Source organism: Durio zibethinus, chromosome 12, assembly GCF_047325235.1.
Source record: "Durio zibethinus cultivar Kanyao isolate XHJ-2024 chromosome 12, ASM4732523v1, whole genome shotgun sequence".
Taxonomy (NCBI): domain Eukaryota; kingdom Viridiplantae; phylum Streptophyta; class Magnoliopsida; order Malvales; family Malvaceae; genus Durio; species Durio zibethinus.
Window position 1 is genome coordinate 3,747,231 of NC_143173.1, and position 24,635 is coordinate 3,771,865.

At 29.6% G+C, this 24,635-nt stretch overlaps 2 protein-coding genes across 5 annotated transcripts; both read left to right on the forward strand.

The window, feature by feature from the left end:
• Nucleotides 1–140: 140 nt before the first annotated feature.
• On the forward strand, nucleotides 141–5,939 carry LOC111296212 (uncharacterized). 2 transcript variants are annotated; one of them, XM_089769120.1, is made up of 9 exons: nucleotides 141–243; nucleotides 318–961; nucleotides 1,684–2,201; nucleotides 3,357–3,407; nucleotides 3,485–3,592; nucleotides 4,788–4,883; nucleotides 5,012–5,110; nucleotides 5,455–5,514; nucleotides 5,591–5,939. In XM_089769120.1, the coding sequence occupies exons 2-9, from the start codon at nucleotides 340–342 to the stop codon at nucleotides 5,657–5,659; spliced, it is 1,623 nt and encodes a 540-aa protein (XP_089625246.1). In that variant the 5' UTR covers nucleotides 141–243; nucleotides 318–339; the 3' UTR covers nucleotides 5,660–5,939. The 2 variants fall into 2 exon arrangements, 1 of the variants encoding a protein (XP_089625246.1); XR_016346845.1 differs by adding an exon at nucleotides 4,619–4,697 and having other exon boundaries at nucleotides 169–961; nucleotides 5,591–5,775.
• A 4,858-nt stretch (nucleotides 5,940–10,797) lies between these two features.
• On the forward strand, nucleotides 10,798–19,546 carry LOC111296458 (cytochrome P450 89A2-like). 3 transcript variants are annotated; one of them, XM_089769122.1, is made up of 2 exons: nucleotides 10,798–12,470; nucleotides 19,264–19,546. In XM_089769122.1, exons 1-2 carry the CDS (start codon nucleotides 10,933–10,935, stop codon nucleotides 19,280–19,282), a joined length of 1,557 nt encoding a protein of 518 aa, XP_089625248.1. In that variant the 5' UTR covers nucleotides 10,798–10,932; the 3' UTR covers nucleotides 19,283–19,546. The 3 variants fall into 3 exon arrangements, with proteins under 3 accessions (XP_089625248.1, XP_089625247.1, XP_022746510.2); XM_089769121.1 differs by lacking the exon at nucleotides 19,264–19,546 and adding an exon at nucleotides 16,058–18,496 and having other exon boundaries at nucleotides 10,799–12,470; XM_022890775.2 differs by lacking the exon at nucleotides 19,264–19,546 and having other exon boundaries at nucleotides 10,803–12,626.
• The last annotated feature ends 5,089 nt before the right edge of the window (nucleotides 19,547–24,635 follow it).

Here is a 24,635-nt window from a genome sequence, read left to right on the forward strand (position 1 = left end):
GAGTTCTGTTCGATGTCGAGTTGTCAATACTTATGTAATACGTCATCGTTTCGCACGTTGAAAAGAGTCAGAATTGCCAACAGAGAGAAAAAAATATATGATCACTTAAACGCACCGTTTAGGGCTATGAAAACTAAAAAAATTCCTTCATTTTCTTCTATTTCTTTCGCTCTTCTACACTTTTCGCTCTCTCTCCCAAATTCGCCGGCCACTGTGCTTCGCCGTCAGCTGTCACTCGCCGGTGTAAGTTTCACCGAAAAATCAATTCGTTTTTCTCTTCCCGATCTCTTAAGTTAATTTTGTTCTTCATTTCTCAGATGACAAGCCAATAGAAAAACAATGTCAACTAAATCACAAGCATCTTCATGGTCTAGGCTCCTAAGCCAAAGACTGCCTTTATTGTCCCCGAAAATCTCAACTTTCCCACGTGTTCTCACCACCCAAACACCCGGCTTTCACATTTTGCCTAATACCCATTTCTCAGATACTTCCATCCCCAATGATACCCCTAAAACCCCCACTAAATCTCACTTCTCATTTTCTCGGAAAATCTCAACTTTTTCTCATTTTACCACCTACCAAACACCAAAATCCTCACTTTCTTCACAAAAATGCCGTTTCTCCACAGCCTTCTCATCGAGAGCTGTTGAGGATCTTCTTGCTGAAGTAGAGCGTGAGAAGCAGAGAGAAAGAGACGATAGGAAGACAAAAGGTTTGGATGCAAAGGATATTGATGAAGAGGATCAAGAAGATTACATGGGTGTAATGCCATTGATAGAGAAGCTTGAGAAGGAGAAATTGAAGGATACTCCTGATTTAGACCTTTATGAGGAGCCAACGGATTCAGATAGTGAAGAAGATGATGAGTGGTTTGCTGCAGAGGCAAAGGAGAAGAGAGTAGAGGAACTTCAGAAGAAGCTTAAGAGGCATGAGGAGTTGCTAAAGAACTTCGCCGAGGCTGGTAAGCGAAGAAATCTTCTTTTTGTTATTGTTTTGCTTAATTAGAAGTGGTAATGATATACATTAGATGTGTGCATATAGTGTAGAATGCATATAAAATACCAAAGCATATCACCTACAATTACTGTAGTGCAATTTACCAATTATAATTCATGTAAGGTCCATAACAAAATTATGTAGAGCCCACACTTTTAAGTAGTGGATCAGTTCTGGATTGTGATTGGCTAATTTTAGTATTGTAGTAAAGAGAATTGTAAGTGAAATGATCTCATAACATACATGCATGCACGCTAAGAAATGTTAATCTTATGGCTTTAGGCTTGTATAGTTGAGTGTTAGAGGGTTGGGATCGTTATTAGGTTGCTAAAATAAAGAATTTGAACTTCAGTTTTCCTTGGGAAAAAAGGAGGTTGCAACTATGGTCAAAACCAATCATTCTTCTTTGTCAAATTTGTTCAGCAATAAGACAAATTGATTATTGTATTGTTTGCTTTGATCGATTCGTTGAAAACTTTCAAACGAACTCAGACACATTTGGTACTTTCATGAAGTACATAAATTCTGAAATAAAGATGCTTTTGTATAATTAGTGATAATGAGTATAATAACAATGTAATACATTAAAAATTTGTTTAAAGTATTTAGTAACATCTTTATATATGATATTTATGAAATTTCATTAATTAGTCTATTGATTACCAGTTACATTTTCACACTTGACAGAGACACTCGATGATTGTTTTAAATGGATGAATAAAATTGACAAATTCGAGGACAAGCATTTTAAACTTCGTGCTGAATATAGGGTCATTGGTGACTTGATGAATCGACTTAAGGTTGCAGAAGATGAGGAGAAATTTATTCTTCAACAAAAATTGAATAGGGCAATGAGGCTGGTTGAGTGGAAGGAGGCCTATGATCCCAACAATCCTGCTAATTATGGAGTTATTCAGCATGAACAAATCAATTCTTCTGTTGATCTTGTGGAGAATGCTGGATTTGAGAAGGAGAAGCAAATGATACATGGAGATGATGATGATGAAGTATTTGATGACATGAAAGAGAAGGATGATATACTATTGGAGGAGCTCAATGTCATTGACAAGAAACTCGAAGAGAGGCTGGCAGAGTTGGATCATACATTCGGGAAGAAGGGAAAGCTGCTAGAGGAGGAGATCAGAGATCTTGCAGAGGAAAGAAATGCTTTGACAGAGAAGAAAAGAAGACCGCTTTACAGAAAGGTAAGTGCATACAAGATCCTCCTTCATTTATGTTGCTTCAAAACAGTTTAGTTATTTTTGAAATAGTAATTCATGACTTCAGGGAAAGAAGCTAAGCTAATGTTATTCTTCATTTTCTTAAATATATTCTATTATATGCATGCCTTCAGTGAGCATGCTCTGATGGTTTTAGTTCTCCTTTTTCACTTCCTTTTTTCATTTTGTTCCAAGAATGAAATGTGTTATATCATTTAAAGAATGCTAACAAATTTCCTTAGCTGAAGTTTTATTCTTCTTCATATTCTGGTTTATATAAGTGCACATATTCATTGTTCATTCAGGAGTTAAGTAGAAAAAATTTCATTTCCTTCATGTGAGGAACATGAGATGTCTGTATAAAAGAATTTGTAATGTGCTATATAGTTGCCAGCATACTTGTTCGGTATTCCCGGATGGCTATGTAGTGAACTTATCTATTCCTTTGAAATTTGAATTTGAAGGTCACAATGTGTTTGTTTTGTGTTTGAGCCATGTGTTAAGCCGCCTTGTCAATAGCTATAATTGAACTTGATCATGCGGTACATGAGGAGTTTTGTTTAGAAATTCATTGCCTAAACTGTTGTTGCCCTTTCTGTGCTCAGAGGTATCAAAAGAAAAAATTCTATGATATAACATTTCATTTGGAATTACGATGTAGTCCATTGACAATATATCATTTTATTGCATAAATCTACTTTTTGGGGAAATGTCATTGGATATGCAGTCCATTAGGGGCAATTACATTTTTCATGTTAAGAAGCCTATACTCTAATTTTGGATGTAATTTTTCTGAGAACATGGAGGCTGAGGAGATATGCAATGGTGTATTAAGCTATATAATTAATTAGCCTGAATGTCATGTAGTGGACGTGATGGATGTGATATAAGATTTGCAGCTTGCAGCTCTTGTCGTTTAAGTTTGAAGAACTAAGTGTCATAGGCAGTCAAATAAAAAAGTTTTCAGCTTCAATCTTGATTAACCACTATAATATGTGCTTTTGACTATCAATTGCTAGAAAATTCTCACCGACTTTTAAAATTTCAAGTGCATGCTGTTGTCTCCGTTGAAAGTTTTTGTTTTTCAAACAGTTTCATGTTATATTTACAATTAACTCCGCTTTTATTGAATAATGGCAGGGCTTTGATGTAAAGTTGATAGATGTAAATCGAACTTGTAAAGTAACAAAGGTAATCTCATGCCATCTAATTTTGATTTGTTCTTAGAGTGATTTCTATATAATTCTTTTGAATTTGATATTGTCCAGGGAGGGCAAGTGGTCAAGTACACTGCTCTGTTAGCTTGTGGAAACTATCATGGTGTTGTTGGCTATGCAAAAGCCAAAGGCCCAGCAGTCCCTATTGCACTTCAGAAGGTAACTTATTTTTGCTTTTCTTCATATATTGTTGAATAATTTTGCACTGGATCATGGATAGGTGAATTAGTTATTTAACTTCTATTAGGTGGCTGGTAAATCCAGTCTATTCAGACAGACATGTTTTACATTCTTAACCAGATGCGAGTGTAGATCTTTTTTAATGGTTAATGTCATGAATAGCCCTCAAACTATAATAAAATGTTCAATGAGGTACCTGAACTTTAAAAATCTCTAATGTGATACCTAAACTATGAATCTGTTAACTATTATGGTACTTGGAGGGTTGTTTTTTGCCATATGTTATCATTTGAAGCTAGCCATGTTAGGTGAATACCACATCAGTCAACAAATTCATAGTTCAAGTACCACATTGAACATTTCACTATAATTTAAGAGTCATTCATGATATTAACCTTTTTTTAATAATGTAAATTATGGCATAGCATCCAGTTTTACTTCCGACACCTTTGGATGCTGTTTTTAACATGCCATGAGTGGTAGGACACAACCTTCTTGTACAAGATAGGGATGAAAGTGGGAATAAGGTTAAAGCATATGAAAATTTGATACCTGTTAGTCCTGATGTAAAAATTACAATTTATATTAGAAGTTGCAATGTTGGAGTTTTTAACTAATAAAATAACCCTCCACCCCACCCCAACATAAAAGAAAATAATTTAAACAAAGAACCGATTGTCTGAATTCTATTTTTTGGATTTTTTGAGTTTGGTCTATCTGTATTTGTCTTTTATTATATCCATGTTCTCGATTTTATATACAACAAAATTGTAAGTTCCACATGATAAGTAGATTTTCTGCCTCTGGAACTTGTATAATGTAAACGTTTTGTTATGGCTGGGTTGAATGCTGTACATTTTAGTTTGACGTATGGCTAAATTTTAAATAAACCATGTTCTGATTCACTTGCTCTTGTCTAATGCCGTCTTTTGGGGCCTAGTTTTGCTAATCTTGAGGTTTTTCAGCTTTTCTTATTATTGGTTTTTTATATGGCTATTTTCTTAGTATGATTCTATGATGTCCGGGCTGGAGTAACGAAATCAAGAGAGGTGCATGATAATATTATCAATACTTTCCCTCATGAGTATGTTATTGCATATCATTAATTGATTTTTCAACTCACAAGCTTGATGAATTTATATGACATTTACTGACTTGTTTAACCTACCAACAGGCATATGAGAAATGCTTTCAGAATCTCCACTATATCGAACGACATGAGGAGCATACAATTGCCCATGCAATTCAAACAGCATATAAGAAGACTAAGGTGTATAACTATCTTTTGTCATTTCTTTTTATCTCACTCTCGGGTCTTCCCCTTGAGTTAACCCTTCACTTTTGTTGCTGCTCAAGTTTCTCTGCATTCACTCTCTTTGAACATGTATGCTTTGATAGGTGTATCTCTGGCCTGCACCAACTACAACAGGTATGAAAGCTGGAAGAACTGTCCAAACCATTTTGAATTTAGCCGGCTTCAAGAATATCAAATCAAAGGTAACAGAGATCTATCTGATAGGGTTCCTTACAATTAGACTTTACATTTTTAAAACACGACACGAGAACACGAAATGGAAATAATATGAATAAAAAATAACAAAAAATAACACAGTTTAAAATTTTATAAAAAAAAACAATTGGTTTAATAAAAACAAAAAATATATTTTGTATTTTGTGTATCTATACGAATTGTGACATGCAATATTTGTGTAAAACAATAAAACAGTACATGAATACTCAAAATTTTAATGTTTTACATGATACAAGTAAGAATCGTTAGGTCTACCTAGAATGGCTTTTAGAATTCGGCTTCTTGTTGTTAACCTCAGCTCGATTCTCAGGTTGTTGGCTCAAGGAATCCTCACAACACCGTCAAGGCTCTTTTCAAAGCCCTCAATGCTGTAAGTAGTCTAATTTTTTTTTCATTTTTACACCCTAAACATCTCAATAACTGCTGTCGTCTTTACATAATTACAGGTTGAAACTCCACAAGACATTCAGGAGAAGTTTGGTAGGACAGTTGTTGAGAAATACTTGCTACAGTAAGATGTTTTACAGCCGAAACAACATACCTTGTATTTTCTCAATTTAGATTTTTGAATGGTTTGAATTATATAAATTAGATGACAGAAAAAAAAATGAAAATTTTGCCATTGCTTGTAGCTTTCCCATGTATTTGGTAGACATATAGAAACTTCAGTCGGGCCAAACAAGCTCGGAGTTGGCGACATTTTCCTCTAGGTCCACCATTAGCAGCAGATAAAGGGAATTGAACAAGTCTTTTTTTTTCTTCAAAATTCTGCCATTTAATATTCTGGTAGCACAACTCTGTCTCTAATGGCATTCATCTTGTCCGCCGTAGCCCTTGCCCCTTGCATTCATAGTGAGTCGTTACCTTGGTGTGTTTCATTAGCATCCTGTGTGATCAAGTTCACTTCAGGCAGTTTGTACCCTTCTCTTTTACCGAAACTTTGGTCATCATGGATACTCTTTGAACAGTGGTGACTGTTTACTTTTAAAATAATTTTATGAATAGAATCAAAATCTCTTTCATAAAGGAATAAATTCAATCATTGAAATTAAAAATTTAGCATTCTATTAACAACAACATATCACTCACCACTGTTAATTGTATCAAATAGCAATTGATATTTGGTAAATATAAAGCTTTATTTAGGTAAATGTACTTTTAAAAATAAATTTATTTAAATTGATCTAAAAAATATTTACTGAATAAAAATAAGAAGCTTCTGCTCTTACCATAATTTGCAAACTCGATCCTTATCTGCAAATTTTGCAATTGTTTTGTGTTTCTAGTGACTTCACCCAAAAGTAACTTGCCTCATTGTAGTTGACCTGGAAGATAGAAAGCTTGAATTGTTATGATCCTTGCAATTGCTTGTCTATGCAGAATGCATTTTCTCATAATGACATGTTACTGTCCTAAAGATTTTATCAAAGCACAGATGAAAGGGATGGGAGCACTCAAGATGACAAGCCAAATTTTGTCCTTGCCTAGCCAAGCGTTCCTCATTAATGGTTTTGTGGGTATAGATAAAAGTGGGCGACCTAACAAAATTCGAAGTAATTTGAGAATGGGAAAAGGTTGTCTTCCTAAAGCGGAAAGCCGAAGCAGTGATTTGTCAATCTAATAATTTTAAACACGAAAATATGATATAAAATAGGCACGAGCGACATGGTTTTTATAATTTCAATAAACAATTAAACATGAATTTGATAAAATTTAAAAGATACATTTTGTTTTTTATAATTTTTAACAAAAAAATTAAATATAAATTTGATAAAATTGAAAAAAAATATATTTTTTAACGTATCTAATACAATAATTTATATGTTTTACATATATTAAATATAAAAAAAATATATTAATACATAAATTATCAAATATAATAATTTAAATAAAATTAAATACTCATGACTATCAAATTTCAAGATTGTTCGTATATATGTGAATGAAAATTAAGTAGAGATCTTATATAAGGATTATTGGTGAATAAAATCCTAAATTTTAAATTTGTGCATACTTTAGACCCCAAAAGTTGAATTTTGCCCTGCAAGATACATCATTATGTATTAATTGAGCCAATATCAAATTTTCTTCGATAATTAAAACCCCACAGCCAAATGATAGTTTATACCCTGCTGCCTACATTTAACCTCGTTACAAGCAAGTAAGAGTATGAACGAATCATATATTGAAGAATAGTTTATAAATAGATTCAATTTTTATCTATTTTTATTTATTTATTAAATTTAATAAATGATCATAAAAATATTTTAAAATTTAATCAAATAAATAGATTGTTAAAATGATGTTATCTCATATCTAATAAATATTTAATTTTTTGTAATCTTATATTCAAATTAGATCATTCTACTTATAGTCAATTTGTTTTAAATTGGATATTTAATATAATATCAAAACCAAGATTTTCATTTATTATTATTTCAAATCTCTCACGTGATAGATTTTTTTCATTTCCGTTTACACATGATAAGGGCATGTTAAGGTAGTGTTATCCTATATCTAATAAATATATAATTTCTTATAATCTTATATTTAGGTTAAACCCCTTCACTATTTGATTTCTTGTAATCTTATATTTAGATTAAGCCTCTTAATTTATTGCCAATTTGTTTTAGGTTGATTCTTAATGTGATGTTATCTAATATCTAATTTTTTATAGTTTTATATTCAAGTTGAACTTTTTCATTTATAGTTAATTAATTTTAAGTTAGATACTTAACATAGCATCAAAGTCAAGATTTTTTTCTATTGCTATTTTCAAATCTCTCACATGATAGTTTTTTTTTATTTTCGTTTACATGTGATTGGGACATGTTAAAATGATGTGATCCCATATCTAATAAATATCTAATTTCTTATAGTTTTATATTTAGATTGAACTTTTTCATTCTTTGATTTTTTGTAGTCTTATTTTCATGTTAAACTTATTATCAATTAATTTTAAGTTGGATCCATAACATTTGAATCTTTAACACGAGGTAGAATGCTTAATATAATATCAAAGTCAAAATTTTCTTTTATTATACTTCCAAATCTATCAAGTAGGTTGAATTCTTAATACGGTATTAGAGTCCATTTTTTTTTTTGTTGTCATTTCTAAATTTATCATGTAAATTAGACGCTAAATATGGTTTAGAGTTAGAATTTTTTTTTTTTGCTATCCTTTCCAAATCTGTCATATAATAAGTTTTTTTCATCTTTTTTTACACTTATAGGAGGATATTAATTTTATATTTAATAAATATTTAATTTTATGTAATTTTATATTTAAGTTGAATTTTTTTATTTACTTTTAATTAATTTTAAATTAAATATTTAATACATGTCATGAATATAATAAAATTTATTTATATTCAATTTATTTACGGTATGTAAATAAATAAAACATTTGACGATTAGTTATTGAATAGGCTCAATTTCTATTTAATTATGTTGGTTTATGAAAATATTTGAGATAGTAAATAAAATGAAGGAAGGGAGTACATGAAAGCTGCAGTGGCCACATCTAGAAATCAAGGTGCGAGGTGACAGTAGGGAAGAAAGATTTGTCAGTTAAATTTGCTATTCTGAGAACAAAAAATGCTATTTTTGAGGTCCGTAGAAATCAGGAGGTGCGGGTGGTTTCAGGAGGAAATAGAATTGAAAGAGGTAATGATTATAAAAAAAAATGAAGTTATCTAGAAACAGGTTGGTTAAAAATGAACTGTGATGGTGCATGCTGTGCAAGGACAGGATAAGCAGGGATAGGGGGTGGTAATAAGGAATGATAAGAGTGAGCTTATTGATGGAATAGGAAAGACAGTGAAAGCCGATTCTGCACTGTTAACGAAGGGTTTGCTCTGAAAGCTGGAGTTGAGCTAATAGTTGAAAGGAAATATCAAAAGTTGGTTGTCGAAACAGAGTCTGAAATCCTGTTTAGTAACTTGGATAGAACAAAGGATAGGCAGGATTGGAATTTGAGGCCTGTGGTAAAGGATGTCTTGCAGCTATGGGAGCTAATACAGGAAATGAAGCCGGTTTTGATTAGAAAACAAGCCAAAAAGGCAGCAGGCTGGGTGGGCAGGCATTCGAAAATAGTGATGGGTGGATTGGGTTTGGCGTCGGCAACCTCCATCTTCGTTTATTGGTGTGTTGAGTAGAGATGGTTTAGCAGCACCACATGTTAATTAGCTTGTCAAGGTTGGATAATTGTTGAATTTAGTGTTTCTTAGAGAAAAGATCCCAGTATTGAGATTGATTGACTCATTCTTTGATTAGAAAAAAAAAAAAAAAATATCTCATAATTTGTTAATTAAATTAATAAATAATGAATATAACAAAATTAAAATAATTTATATTCGACACTAAATGCAATCCAATCGGGGCCCCACCTTCTTAACAACCACGATCCCCAAATTCATTTTTTAATTCGAGGATAGGGCTAGCTTCTCAACCCCCACCGACCATCCTCCCAAATTCAATTCTTTTTTGAGGATAGGGTATCTGAATTCAGCCTATTTTGTTTTATTCATTAATTAAATGTTTGTAAAGGATGGGGCCCCCAATTTTGATTAAATGGTCATTGGCCGCTTCATTTCCATGTGAAGGAAATAAAAAATTTTGGCATCGACTGCGTCACTGAAGATAACCGCAAGCTGCATGTGGATCGAATAAAATAAAAAAAAAAAAATGTTGGGGGGTATGGTTCAATTGTAAAGAATTATAATACCTTATTATCTAGTTTAGAAGAGATTTAAAGAGATAATTTTGTTACATTATTTCAATTGTGAAATTTAAGTTTTGGACAAAAATATAAAGGTATATTGTATTCTTTCAATTTGCTTATTTCTCATTGTGAATATTTTTCAGATTTTGTTTCATGATTTTTTTTTCTCTATCTTAAAAGGTTTTTCACATAAATTTTAATTTTTTATTTTGTTAATATTATTTATTGTCTGGTTTAGATTTTATTTTTATTAACTAAACCAAGTTGTCTAGATATTATTATTTTCACATTATTTCACTAATGTTTTGTCTAAAGATCCAACAATGTTCAAATGAGAATTTAATTTTAAATATAAATAAGTTATAAATGTATAATAAAAGACAGAATTTTTTTATAAAATTACAAATACAAATTATATAAATTTTATATTCACATAAAAAATTATTAAATAATTAAACAAACAAATCAATCAACAAATTAGAACAGTAAAACTTAAATTTCAGACTTTGAAATTCTAAAATATGCTCTTTATCATTAAATCAAAATTTTATTAACTAAAAAATTAAAGAATTTTAAATTCAAATAAAAAATAAATTAATAAATATAAATAATATCAAACTATTTTATTTTATTATCATTATGGTTTCCTTATATTTCTATTTTCTTCTCCCACATTCAATTATTTTTCATTAGTATTTATCTTATGTAATTTTAGTATATGTTATAAATATATAGAAAAGACATCCACTTTACAAAAGTAAAACTAATTAATTTTTATAAATTTTTTAATATCTTTTTATAAGATTTATAAAAATTCAGGAATATAATAAAACATGCAAGATTTAATGTCATTAGACTACCCTTATCTTGTAAAATATAGAGTCAAGTCTGGATAGGCTTTCTCTTATAAAAATATAAATTATTTTAGAAGCAAAAAACTTTTTTGGTGACAAAAAGCAAAAATAATTGTGAACATTGAAAATTGGAATAGTGGTCAAAAGAAAACAGGAGATACCGCTATAAAATGAGAACTCAAGTTTTTCTTGTCACACCTTGACCGAAACAATGGAAACTTGGTTTCTGATCCTTCTCACAATCTCCATTTCTCTTCTTCTCAAAGCCTTCTTCAACCTCTTCTCCTCTCCCAAAAAGCTTCCCCATACTCTCCCCCCTGGCCCTTTCACTTTCCCCATCATCGGCAACATCTTATGGCTCCGCAAATCTTTTCTCCAAAGCGAACAAATCGTCCGCAACCTCCATCTAAAGGTTGGTCCCATGGTCACTCTCCACCTCGGTCCTCGTCCCTCCGTCTTTATCTTCGATCGTTCCCTTGCTCACCAGGCTTTAATCCAAAACGGTTCACTATTTTCAAACCGCCCCAAATCTCTTCCTACTACCAAGATCATGAATAGCAACCAACATACCATCAGCTCCGCCTCCTATGGCCCAACCTGGAGGCTTTTGCGGCGGAACCTGACATCAGAAATCTTTCATCCCTCGCGTGTAAAGTCGTATTCTCATGCACGTAAATGGGTTTTGGAAATTCTTTTTGATAGTTTAGAATCAAAGGCTAAAAGTGGAGAATCAGTTCAGGTTTTGGCTCAGTTTCGATATGCTATGTTTTGTTTGCTGGTTTTGATGTGTTTTGGTGACAAGCTTAGTCAGGATCAAATCAAAGAGATCGAAGCTGTTCAGCAAAGGGTGATGTTAAGTTTTGGAAGATTCAATATACTTAACTTTTGGCCCAGAGTGACCAAGGTTTTGCTTCGTAAGCAGTGGGAGCAATTTTTTCAGCTATGCAAGGATCGAGAAGATGCTTTGATTCCTCTGATAAGAGCAAGAAAGAAAGCTAAAGATGAGAGGTTGAGCAAGAAGGAAAGTGATGATTATGTTTTGGCATATGTTGATACTTTGTTGGATTTGGAATTACCAGAGGAGAAAAGGAAACTTGATGAAGGAGAAATTGTGAGTTTGGCCTCTGAGTTTCTTAATGCTGGCACGGATACTACCTCCACGGCTTTGCAGTGGGTTATGGCAAATTTGGTGAAATACCCATATATTCAAGATAAATTGTTGCTTGAAATCAAAGGAGTTGTGGGAGATGGCGAGGAAGAAATCAAAGAAGACGATTTACAAAAGATGCCATATTTGAAAGCAGTGATTTTGGAAGGGCTAAGAAGGCATCCACCAACCCACGTTGTGGTGCCTCATTGTGTGACAGAAGACACCGTCCTGGGAGGATTTTTGGTCCCCAAGAATGGATCTATCAATTTCATGGTGGCAGATATGGGGTGGGATCCAAAAGTGTGGGAGGATCCGATGGCATTTAAGCCTGAAAGGTTCTTGAGAAGTGATGATAGTAGTGGGGAAGTGTTCGATTTAACAGGAAGCAGGGAGATTAAGATGATGCCTTTTGGAGTTGGCAGAAGAATTTGTCCTGGACTTGGTTTAGCCCTGCTTCATCTGGAGTATTTTGTGGCAAATTTGATTTGGAAATTTGAATGGAAAGCCATGGATGGAGATGACATCAGCTTGGAGGAGAAGATGGAGTTCACGGTAGTGATGAGGACTCCATTGAGGGCCCAGATCTCACCAAGGAAGAGGTAAGGTCTTGCCTTTCTACTTTAAAATTAAATATTATATATATGTACTGATGACTTTAGCTTTTGGTACCGTCCTTACTCCGTTTGATGTTGTGTGCAAAATGAATTACTCTATAAAACTTTTTGAGTATTTTGTAGATGACTTCATTCGATTCATCTGATAACGACTAATAGTTAAATGAGCCAACCTAGACGGTTACTTCTGCATAGGCAATACACTTTATTGCTTTCCCACTATTTAAGTTTGACAAAACCTATGGTAGTCTTTTTTTCCTCCACCCCCTTTAAATCTCCCTACGATATTAGATATCTTACATTATTAAAGGGATTATGTGCTTAAATTTTTTCAAATTTGTAATTTTAATTATCAATTTTAATCAATTGATCTAAAAAATAATCGATACTTATAATTTTTTTGTTGTTGACATTTTTGCTTTGGGGTCATGGCAATATTGTGATTAATTGGTTTTCTAAGATTTATATGACAAGAAGTAACTTCTTTAGAAAATAATTAGGTATGAATGATGAAATAATACGATAAAATAATAATTAACAAAAATATAAAAATTTATGTGGTTTGGCATAAAATCTACATCCATGAATGGGACGAAAAATTTATATTTAGATTAATGTGATGAATGGTTTTTAAATTATAGTGAAAATCTTTAATGTAGTTCATGAAATATAAATTTATTAATTAATGTTATATCCATTTTTAAAATAATTAGTTTCAAATGATGATACGTGATAAATAAATAATTTTTTAAATATTAATTAATATATTATAATTTTATAATTTAAATATCATATTAAAAATTTTTATTATATGATTATCACATTAAATATTTTATTATAATTCATTATAATTTAAAAGTCATTCAAAGATTAACTATTTTTATTATAATAAAAATTAGATAATACAAGTGTTAAATAACCAAACATTCTTTACAGTCCTCACCAGTTTATAATTCTATCTAACACTCATTTAGTACCTCCCTATCTTTGTATCGTTCTTGATATCTTTTCTTCTTCTCATTCTTCTCTTTTTATTGTTTGGCAATTGTCCCCACTGAGAAAAAAATTTCGGCCTGAATTTTAAGCCATTTTCCCAACAATTCTGCTTTGTTGTCAAGGTATCCTGAAATTTCTATGGCATTTCCTGCATTCCAGTCATGCAAATTTCGCTGGATAACAGTGGCAAAGCCTATCTTTTACTGAGTTGTCTTTGAACTTTTCTTCATATTAAATTAATTACTAAGGCTCGTCATCGTCATTATCATAAACTACTTCAATTTGCTTATGCATGCACGGGAGGTTCAAAATTTGACATCTCCTTGCTCCCTGTTTCCAATGTCGTCTGTATCTTACACGGATTTATTTTATGAGTAATGAAAGATATTGAGGCTCTATATGTTTTGTAAAAAATAATTTTTAAAAAATGTTTATATTTTTTGAATTAAAAAGTTTTTTTTATTGTTTAAATGAGTTAATAAAAAATATTTTTCGTTATTTAGTTGTTTTCTGAAAATTTTATTTTTTAAAATAATATTAATATAACTATTAAAATATTAAAAATAATTTATTATTAAAATATATTGAAATTATTTATTATGAAAATTATTAATATAAAAAATAATTATAATTTTATATTAATATTTAATATTAAAATATTATATTAATATAAAAATACTTAAAATAAAATTATTTATTATTTTAATATTATTTATTAATATATTATAATATTATTTATTAAATTATTTATAAGTAAAATCGTGCTCTAAGTATTGATAAATAGTATTATTCATAAACAGTTTCTTTCAAAAAAAATTTTAGTTCGTAATATAATTTTTAAAAAAATAATCTCATTTTCTATTAATAGGAAGTTATTTTAGTTAATCAACCAATTTTTCATCAAAGAAATACCTAAAAATGTAAAAATTATTTTTCAAAAATCATTTTTCAAAAGTCATTTTCTGTGAAACAAATAGAACCTGTAGCCTCTCATTATTTCCTTTAAATGTATTTAGATTAGATTTGATAATTAATATATTTATATTTGTCAATTTTACGTTTAACAAGGGTAAAATATATTGTATTACAATTTATGTTAACATATGAAATACGAAATAAATTTTTTGATTTTTCTTAAATTTATGTACGATTTTTGTTAAAATTTTAAATATTGAATTTTTTTTATGTATTTCATATTGTGTTATTAGATTTTGTTTAAAATTGACATATATAACTTATATGACCCAGATTTGAATTTTACTCCCTAGCTAGTTCAAATCAAAATTTCAATGATTGTAAAATTAAAATTCATCATCCAATCATCCCACTCGAGGGAGTACTTAATATACATTGTTGAATGAGTAGTTGCCTCATAACATTCTAATACGAATAAAACTTGCATAAAATTACATAAAAATGTAACAAAATTATTAGTAGCGTTCTAATTGTCAAAAATCAAACATAGAAAGTTCAATTTTAGAAAGGAAGGCACTAAATCAACCATAAAGTTATTAGTTCTTCCATTTGAAGTCTTTTGTTTGGACACTTTCAAATCCCTCTATAAAATCTTTTGCATGACATCTTGGTGGAAAGCTGTGATCCTCGGCCCCCCACTGGGGGTGTAATCGAGCTAAGTCAAGTCGATACAGTGAGAAGCTCGAGCTCGAGCTCGGCTCTCAACTCGAGGCTTGATACTCAGCTTGAACTCGATCAAGTTTCATTTTTCTAGCTTGAACTCGATTCATGATCGAAATCGAGCTACTCAAACTCGCTCGATTAAGTTCGATTAATATGTTAAAATAAGCTCGATTCTTATATTCAACAAGAGTTCGATTATTTGTGCTCAAGCTCGAACTCGAATTGGAGATATTTTATTAATTAAAATAATAAAAAAAATTTAAATATAAAAGCTCGATTAAGTTTGCGAGCTACTCGAGTCGAGTATTAGAATACTCAAACTCAGCTCGATCGATAAGTCGAGTTACTCGAGCTCGAACTCGACTCGATAATAATTGAATCGAATTCGAGTTTTATTCGAATCGAATCCAAGTAGCTTACGAGTACTAATATATCATTTACACTTCTACCCCCAACATGTAAACCCTACGCCTCAGGACCATTATTTCCATTTTTTTTAAATAGTTTTGTTGCTTTCATTGATGACACTACGAAAGTTGAACTCGATTAATTTAAATGATGAGATCTCTCTCACATGTCAATAATTGGGCTCAAATATGCTTTTTCTATTCCATGTATTTTTGGGCTAGATTTCCATTGTTAAGGTTTTTGGAGTGTATGTGTATACCATCTAAATTCATGTTTGCTCATTTTAAAAGAGAATAATTATGAATTCACTAGTTTACCTTGGCATAGATGTCCTAGTTATATTTAGAGAATTCTCGTTAAGAGAGAATTAAATCATAATTATGTAATTATTTCATACGATATCATAATTGTATCGAAATCTTAAATATTGTTCTAGTTATAGTATTATATTCCTTAATATTAAATTTGATAACATAATTACATTAATATTACATAATATTACATTAACAGCTTGTATTTGGTTGTTGCAGCATTCGAACCTTATTTGATTAGGAAAAAAGGCAAAAATGATTACAATGAAGCAAAAAAAATGAGAGTAACAATTGTTTTTTAGATTTTTTTCCATGTTGTTACTACTTAAATATAAGAAAAGAAGGCCAAGATAACATTTTCAGTTGAGATGATAAAATTGCATAAGTTTATTCATCTGTTCGTATGAGCTTTGGTTATGATCTTTTGTCTGGATGCTTATACAAATTAATTACGTGTTGAATTTTTGGCAAATTGTTGTTTGCCTATTTAAACTAAATTTGCTTTGATGCTCATTTGATTTAAAATCCATGATGCAGTCAGTAAAAATTTTTTAATGATCTCTGTGAAATATCAAAGTTTTTGTTAAAAATAGAAAACATGATTTTTTGTTTTCTTTGATTATTGCATTGTACTATCCTAACCAACATATGACTTAAAATTTCGATGTCACAAGAAAATATGACGCTTAAGAATGAAATAACACAAAAGTTCGAAAGCTCGTTGAAAGCTCAATTTATTTAGACTCCTTTGATCCAAAATTGTTATTTGATTCATTACCTGTGATGGAAATTATTCGAATTTTGAAACGTCATTTTTCAAATAAATTTACTTGAAGTAAGGTAAAATTTGTTATGAATAATGGTTCAAATATTATAAGAGATTTGTTTAAGATTGACTAAATATTACTTAATAGATAAGAAAATTTGCAAAAAAAAAAATTAAACACTAAAAAAATTCTTGATAAACAAATTAATATGGTTATAAATAAGTGTTGTCTTAACAAAATTATGTATAAAAAAAAAAAGTAAGAGAGTTGTAGGATTTTATTGAGTAAACATCTTATAGAACTATAGGAGATTAACATCTTTTATAAGAATACATTTTTGAGTGGACTAGAGGAAAATAGAATGGTCCACGTAGATATGTTGCATAGATGCACATTGATATATATTTATTTTGGTTGAGAATATTTCATAAGAGTAAAAGAGATTGAGATGGTTTATGGATATTAATTGTGAGTGTTTGATTAGATATATTTGTAATTTTTTATAATTAATAGCTCTTATTTTTCATATGTAGACGTAAGTCGGTTGAGTGAACCATGTTAAATTATTGTTATCTTTTATGTAATTGATTGATTGTTTGATTTTGCTTTAGCTGACTTGGATGTTTAATTGAGTGAGGTTTTTAGCTTAACATATGGTATCATAATTGTTATAATCTTAACAAGTGATATCAGAACTGAAAGTTCGATACATAGAAAGAGGCAAGTTTAGAAGAACTCAATTCAATAAAGGAGTTTGAATTTATGTTTTGAGGATTGGCTTGCATGAAGTGTGAAAATACATAGAGAAATTTGTTACGAGACTTCCATTAGAAGTGGAGTCAAACATGTCTAATATGAAAATCAATGATTTAATGAAATTTGAGTTAAAGTAAAGATTACTGAAAATAGTGACTCAAATCCTATAAGATATTTGTTTAAAATTAGTTAGATATTACTTACTAGATAAGAAGATTTGTAAAAGAATAATTCTAAAAGGAATAAGATTCTTGATAAACAAGTTAGTATGGTTATAAATAGATGGAGTTTTTACAAGGGTATATATGAAAAAAAAAATGTAAGAGAGTTGTAGGGTTTTATTAGGTAGACATCTCATAGGGCTAAAGGAGATTAACATCTTTTATGGGAGTGTATTTTTTAGTGGATTAGAGGAGAATGAGATAGTATACATAGGTATACTGCATGGATGCATAGGAGTATATATTTATTTTAATTGAGAATACTTTATAAAATTAGAAAATTGAGGGGGTATATGAGTATTAATTGTGAATGTTTGATTTGATGTGTTTGTAATTTTTCACAACTAGTAGATCTTGTTTATTTTTTGTGTATGTAGGTTAATTGGTCCGAACTACATTAAATTATGGTTTTTAATGTGAGTGATTAATTATTTTATTATGCTTCTGTTGGCTTGATTAGATTAGGGTTTTTTAGTTTAACAAGTATTACCATAACTCTCGTGATCCTAATAAGATTTAATGGCTCTACCAATGACTTGGAAGAGCCATTAAAAATTACAATATATGAATTAATTCAAATAATCATGATTAATAAATTTATTGATTTTGAAGTTAATTGTTAGGAGATTGGTAGTAAATATAAATATAATTGAAATGTTCATTTCATGCAATTAAATATTATTTCCTTTTTAAGATGCAAAATTTATTTCTTAAAGTTATTGATAGGAATTTAAGGGTATTAGAAATTTGCAATGAGGGTAGGGTTGAAGATGCAAAGAGTTTATGATGAGTTTATGTTCATGAGGAAATTCATTTAAAATTCATTTAAAACACATTTGTTTATTACTCATTTATTGTTTATGATAGTATTAATAAAATTACATTTTTATCCTAATCATATTTTAAAATTCGCTTATGTTTGTTTGGATTCGTCTATATTCATTTAGGGGTTTGTTTGTTTAACTTTATTTGATTATGATTTATTTATTATTTATAAACATGTTCGTTTATATATGTCGTGAACATATCTATTAATGTCCAAGAACGCGTTCATTTAATTTAATTGAACTAAATACGAATTAAATGTAAATATCTTATTATTTTAACAAATCGAGCTCGAACTAATAAAGTAATTTTCTTACTGAACATGAATTGAACCTGAACACTTTTAAAAATAAATGAACAAATTACAGATATACGTTCATTCATTCATATTTGATTCGTTTATAATTTTATTTCACGTTGAAAACAATTGAGAAAATAAAAAATTATTAATAAATTGTAATATTTGGTTTAATTTAGATTTTTTTTATTAGGTTCAAATTAAATTAAGATATTAAATATATTATGTTTGAATTAAAGTTTGAATTAAAAAGTAAGAAATAACAAAAAATAAATTGAATTATATATTTTTATTAACTTTTATATATTTTTAAAATTTTATAAGATAAAAATAATTATTTATATTTAAATTTATTTGATAATATTAAATATTATATTAAAATAATATCTAAAAATAAATTAAAAATTAATAAATCAAACTTAAAATTTGATTTAAATTATATTTAATTATAAAAAAATTTGATTCAAATTCAAATTAAATTTTAAAAATTTATAATTTTATATATTATTTGAAAAAATTAAACAACAGCAATATCCTCTGAGGCGTTGTCTTTCGCAGGATGGAATGTTATTGGTAGGTAGGTACGTTAAGTGTGTAAGACTAGCCACTTTCTGCAAGGCTCTTATACGATCTGGAGACTAGAAGCTGGAAAGCAATGCTTTTTAGTTTGGCGGCGTTGCGTATTTTTTCCTTTTTCACATCACGTAATTTATCTAATACCACTACTACTACTAATAATTATTTTATTTTTATTTATCACGAATGATTACCATTACCAACCCAAATAGTGGACAGAACATGGTTCAATTGTAGTTCCTTTTAATATTAGCGTCGAATGGAAAGCCAGGTTGGACTTCAATAGATTTGCCATGCAGTTCCATTTTAATATGGGGCCACTGAGCTTCCATCTTCAAACCATTATACCATTATACCATAGTACCATACTTCATTTTTTAATCTTCTATTGATGTCCTAAATGATATCTGAAACACAACTATAATTGCAAGATTAAATTCTCATATATATATATATATATATATGCGTCAATATGCAAACTAGATGACACTATTCAACTTCTACAATAAATCAAGCTACAAAAGTGGGGTGATGTCATTTATAAGCAAGTACTATTAGTATAATGTACATAAAAAAAATGCCAGTAACTAGCCAAAATATTTCAAACAGGTATAATATATTTCGTGGACAGAATGCTTTCAACAAAAGATTTACACAATAGGACTCTCCCTTAGCAGGCGAAAATTAAAAAGAGATCTTATATAAGGAAATGAAGCCATTTTGATTAGAAGACAAGCCAATAAGGCGGCAGACTAGGTGGCAACGCAGTCGAAAATGGGGATGGGTGGACTGGGCTTGGGTTCGGCAACCTCCATCTTCATTAATTGGTGTGTTGAGTAGAGATGATTTAGCAGCACCACATGTTAATTAGCTTGTTAAGATTGGATAATTGTTGAATTTAGAGAAAAGATCTGAGTCCTCACAAATATCGGTTGAGATTAAAATGTGCTCAACAGAGACTGATACTGTTTGGCTCATTCTTTCATTAGAAAAAAAATTAATAAAATATCTTACAATTTATTAATTAAATTAATAAATAATGAATATAACAAAATTAAAATAATTTATATTCGACACTAAATGCAATCCAATCAATTAAAATATCCAACGTCCTCACAGGGGCCACACCTTATTAACACCATCGACCATCGACCATCCACCATCCACCATCCACCATCCACCATCCACCATCCCGAAATTCATTTTTTAATTAGAGGATAGGCCTAGCTTCCCAACCCCACCCATCATTTCCCCAAATTCAATTCTTTTTTGAGGATAGGGGATCTGAATTTAGCCTTTTTTTTATTCATTAATTAAATGTTTGTAAAAGATGGAGCCCCCAATTTTGATTAAATGGTCATTGGCCGCTTCATTTCCATGTGAAGGAAATAAAAAATTTTGGCATCGACTGCGTCACTGAAGATAACCGCAAGCTGCATGTGGATCGAATAAAATAAAATAAAAATGTTGGGGGGAATGTTTCAATTATAAAGAATTATAATACTTTATTATCTAATTTAGAAGAGATGTAAAGAGATAATTTTGTTACATTATTTCAATTGTGAAATTTAAGTTTGGGACAAAAAGATAAAGATATATTGTATTCTTTCAATTTGCTTATTTTTCATTGTGGATATTTTTCAGATTTTGTTTCATGATTTTTTTCTTCCATCTTAGAAGGTTTTTCACATAAATTTATATTTTTTATTTTGTTAATATTATTTATTGTTTGACTTAGATTTTATTTTTATTAACTAAACCAAGTTGTCTAGATATTATTATTTTCACATTATTTCACTAATATTTTGTCCAAAGATCCAACAATGTTCAAATGAGAATTTAATTTTAAATATAAATAAGTTATAAATGTAAAATAAAAGATAAAGAATTTTTTTATAAAATTACAAGTACAAATTATAATTATATAAATTTTATATTCATATAAAAAATTATTAAATAATTAAACAAACAAATCAATCAACAAATTAGAACAGTAAAACTTAAATTTCAGACTTTGAAATTCTAAAATATGCTCTTTATCATTAAATCAAAATTTTATTAACTAAAAAAATTAAAGAAATTTAAATTCAAATAAAAAATGAATTAATAAATATAAATAATATCAAACTATTTTATTTTATTATCATTATGGTTTCCTTATATTTCTATTTTCTTCTCCCACATTCAATTATTTTTCATTATTATTTATCTTATGTAATTTTAGTATATGTTATAAATATATAGAAAAGACATCCACTTTACACAAGTAAAACTAATTGAAATTTATACATTTTTTTTATATCTTTTTATAAGATTTATAAAATTTCGAGAATATAATAAAACAGATAAGACTTAATGTCATTGGACTACCCTTGTTTTATAAAATATAGAATCAAGTCAGGATACGCTTTATCTTATAAAAATCAAAATTATTTTAAAAGCAAATAATTGTGAACATTGAAAATTGGGATAGTGGTCGAAAGAAAACATGAGACACCGCTATAAACTGAAAACTAAAGTTTTTCTTGTCACAGTTTCACCCAAACAATGGAAACTTGGTTTCTGATCCTTCTTACAATCTCCATTTCTCTTCTTCTCAAAGCCTTCTTCAACCTCTTCTCCTCTCCCAAAAAGCTTCCCCATACTCTACCCCCTGGCCCTTTCACTTTCCCTATCATCGGCAACATCATATGGCTGCGCAAATCTCTGCTCCAAATCGAACAAATCATCCGCAACCTCCATCTAAAGGTTGGTCCCATGGTCACTCTCCACCATGGTCCTCCATCTGAACTTTAGTCTTATTCAATTTCTTCCAATCTGCCTCAAACTCTTTAACCCAATTTTTTACAAATTTAATCACCCTATTCCATTTTTTTCATTTTAATTTTTTTAACTAATTAAAAAATAGACCCTGAACAGATTGAGTGTCTACAATATTTATCACGAGTGATTACCATTACCAACCCAAATAGTGGACAGAGCATAGTTCAATTGTAGTTCCTTTTAATATTAGCGTCGGAAGGAAAACCAGGTTGGACTTCAATAGATTTGCCATGCAGTTCCATTTTAATATGGGGCCACTGAGCTTCCATCTTCAAACCATTATACCATAGTACCATACTTCATTTTTTAATCTTCTATTGATGTCCAAAATGATATCTGAAACACAACTATATTTGCAAGATTACAACTTCTACAATAAATCAAGCCACAAAAGTGGGGTGATGTCATTTATAAGCAAGTACTATTAGTACAATGTACATAAAAAAAATATGCCACTAACTAGCCAAAATATTTCAGCCAGATATAATATATTCCCTGGACAATGCTTTCAACAAAAGATTTACACAATAGGACTCCCCTTTAGCAGGTGAAAATTAAAAAGAGATCTTATATAAGGATTATTGGTGAATAAAATCCTAAATTTTAAATTTGTCTATACTTTCGACCCTAAAGGTTGATTTTTGCCCTGCAGGATACATTATTATGTATTAATTGAACAAATATAAATGATAGCTTATACCCTACTGCCCGCACATAACCTCATTAAAAGCAATTAAGAGCGTTAATGAAATAAATATTTGACGAATAATATATGAATAAATTTAATTTATATTTATTTATTAAATTTAATAAATAATCATAAATAATAGTTTAAAATTTAATTAAATAAATAAATTTAAACATATTAAAATTTATTTATATAAATAAATAAATTATTTTATAATCAAATTTTGACCAGATTCCATATCTTTACGCTTGATTAGGGAAACCTTAGAGAAAGTAAATAAAATTAAAGAAGGGAGGGCGTATATGAAAGCTGCAGTGGCCATATCTATAAATCAAGGTGCGATGAGACAGTAGGGAAGAAAGACTTGGCAGTTAAATTTGCTATTCTAAGAACAAAAAATGCTGTTTTTGAGGTTTGTAGAAATCAGGATGTGAGGGAGGTCTCAGAAGCAAATAGAATTGGAAGAGGTAATGATTATCAAGAAAAATGGAATTATCCAGACACAGGTTGGTTGAAAATGAACTGCGATGGTGCATGATAGGACAAGAAAAGCAGGGATAGGAGTAGTAATAAGAAATGATAAGGGTGAGCTTATTGATGATATAGGAAAGACAGTAAAGTCCGATTCTGCACTGTTAACAGAAGGATTAGCTCTGAAAGCTGGAGTTAAGCTAATAGTTGAAAGGAAATATCATAGGGTTGTTGTTGAAACAGATTCTGAAATCTTGTTTAATAACATGGATAGAACAAAGGGTAGGCAGGATTGCAAGTTGAGGCCTGTGGTAAAGGATGTCTTGCAGCTATGAGAGCTAATACAGGAAAAAAAGCTGGTTTTGATTAGGAGACAAGCCAATAAGGCGGCAGACTGGGCGGCAACGCATTCGAAAATGGTGATAGCATGGCTGGATTGGGTTGGCTTCGGCAACCTCCATCTTCATTAATAGGTGTGTTGAATAGAGATGGTTTAGCAACACCACATGTTAAGTAGCTTGTTAACGTTGGATAATTGTTGAATTAGAGTTTCTTAGAGAAATGATCTCAGTATTCACAATTATTGGTTGAGATTAATATGTGCTCAACATTGTATTAAGACTGATTGGCTCATTCTTTCATTAGAAAAAATAATAATAAAATATCTTATAATTTATTAATTAAATTAATAAATAATGAATATAACAAATTAAAATAATTTATATTCAACACTAAAGATGTGTTTGGTACAAAAATATTATAATAAGATAAAATAAGATGATATTATAATAAGATTAAATTAAATAATATCATTTTATATTGTATTTAATATATATAAATATTAAAATTAAATAATTTATTCATTAATCAAAATTATTTTTTTAAAAGTTTATATAATTTAAATTATTGATATAATTTTTAACGATATAATAAAAAATAAAAATTTAATCTCACAAATTAAAAATAACTTTTTTACTTTAAAATAATTAAATTATCTTATACTAAAAAAATAATTATTTTTCTTTATAATTTTTTTTATATAAATTAAATTTAATTAAGATAATTATCATTCAATTCTATAAATCAAACATGACCTAAAAAAGTAATCTAATCAATTAAAATATCCAACAAACTCACGGGGGCTACACATTCTTAACCCCATCCACCATCCCCAAATTCTTTTTTTTTTTAATTCCAGGATAGGGATACCTTCTTATCCCCACCCACCATTTCCCCAAATTCAATTTTTTTCAGGAAATTCAGCCTTTTTTTATTCATTAAATTAAATGTTTGCAAAAGTTGGAGCCCCCAATTTTGATTAAGTGGCCATTGGCTGTTTCATTTCTATGTGAAGGAAATAAAAAATTTTGGC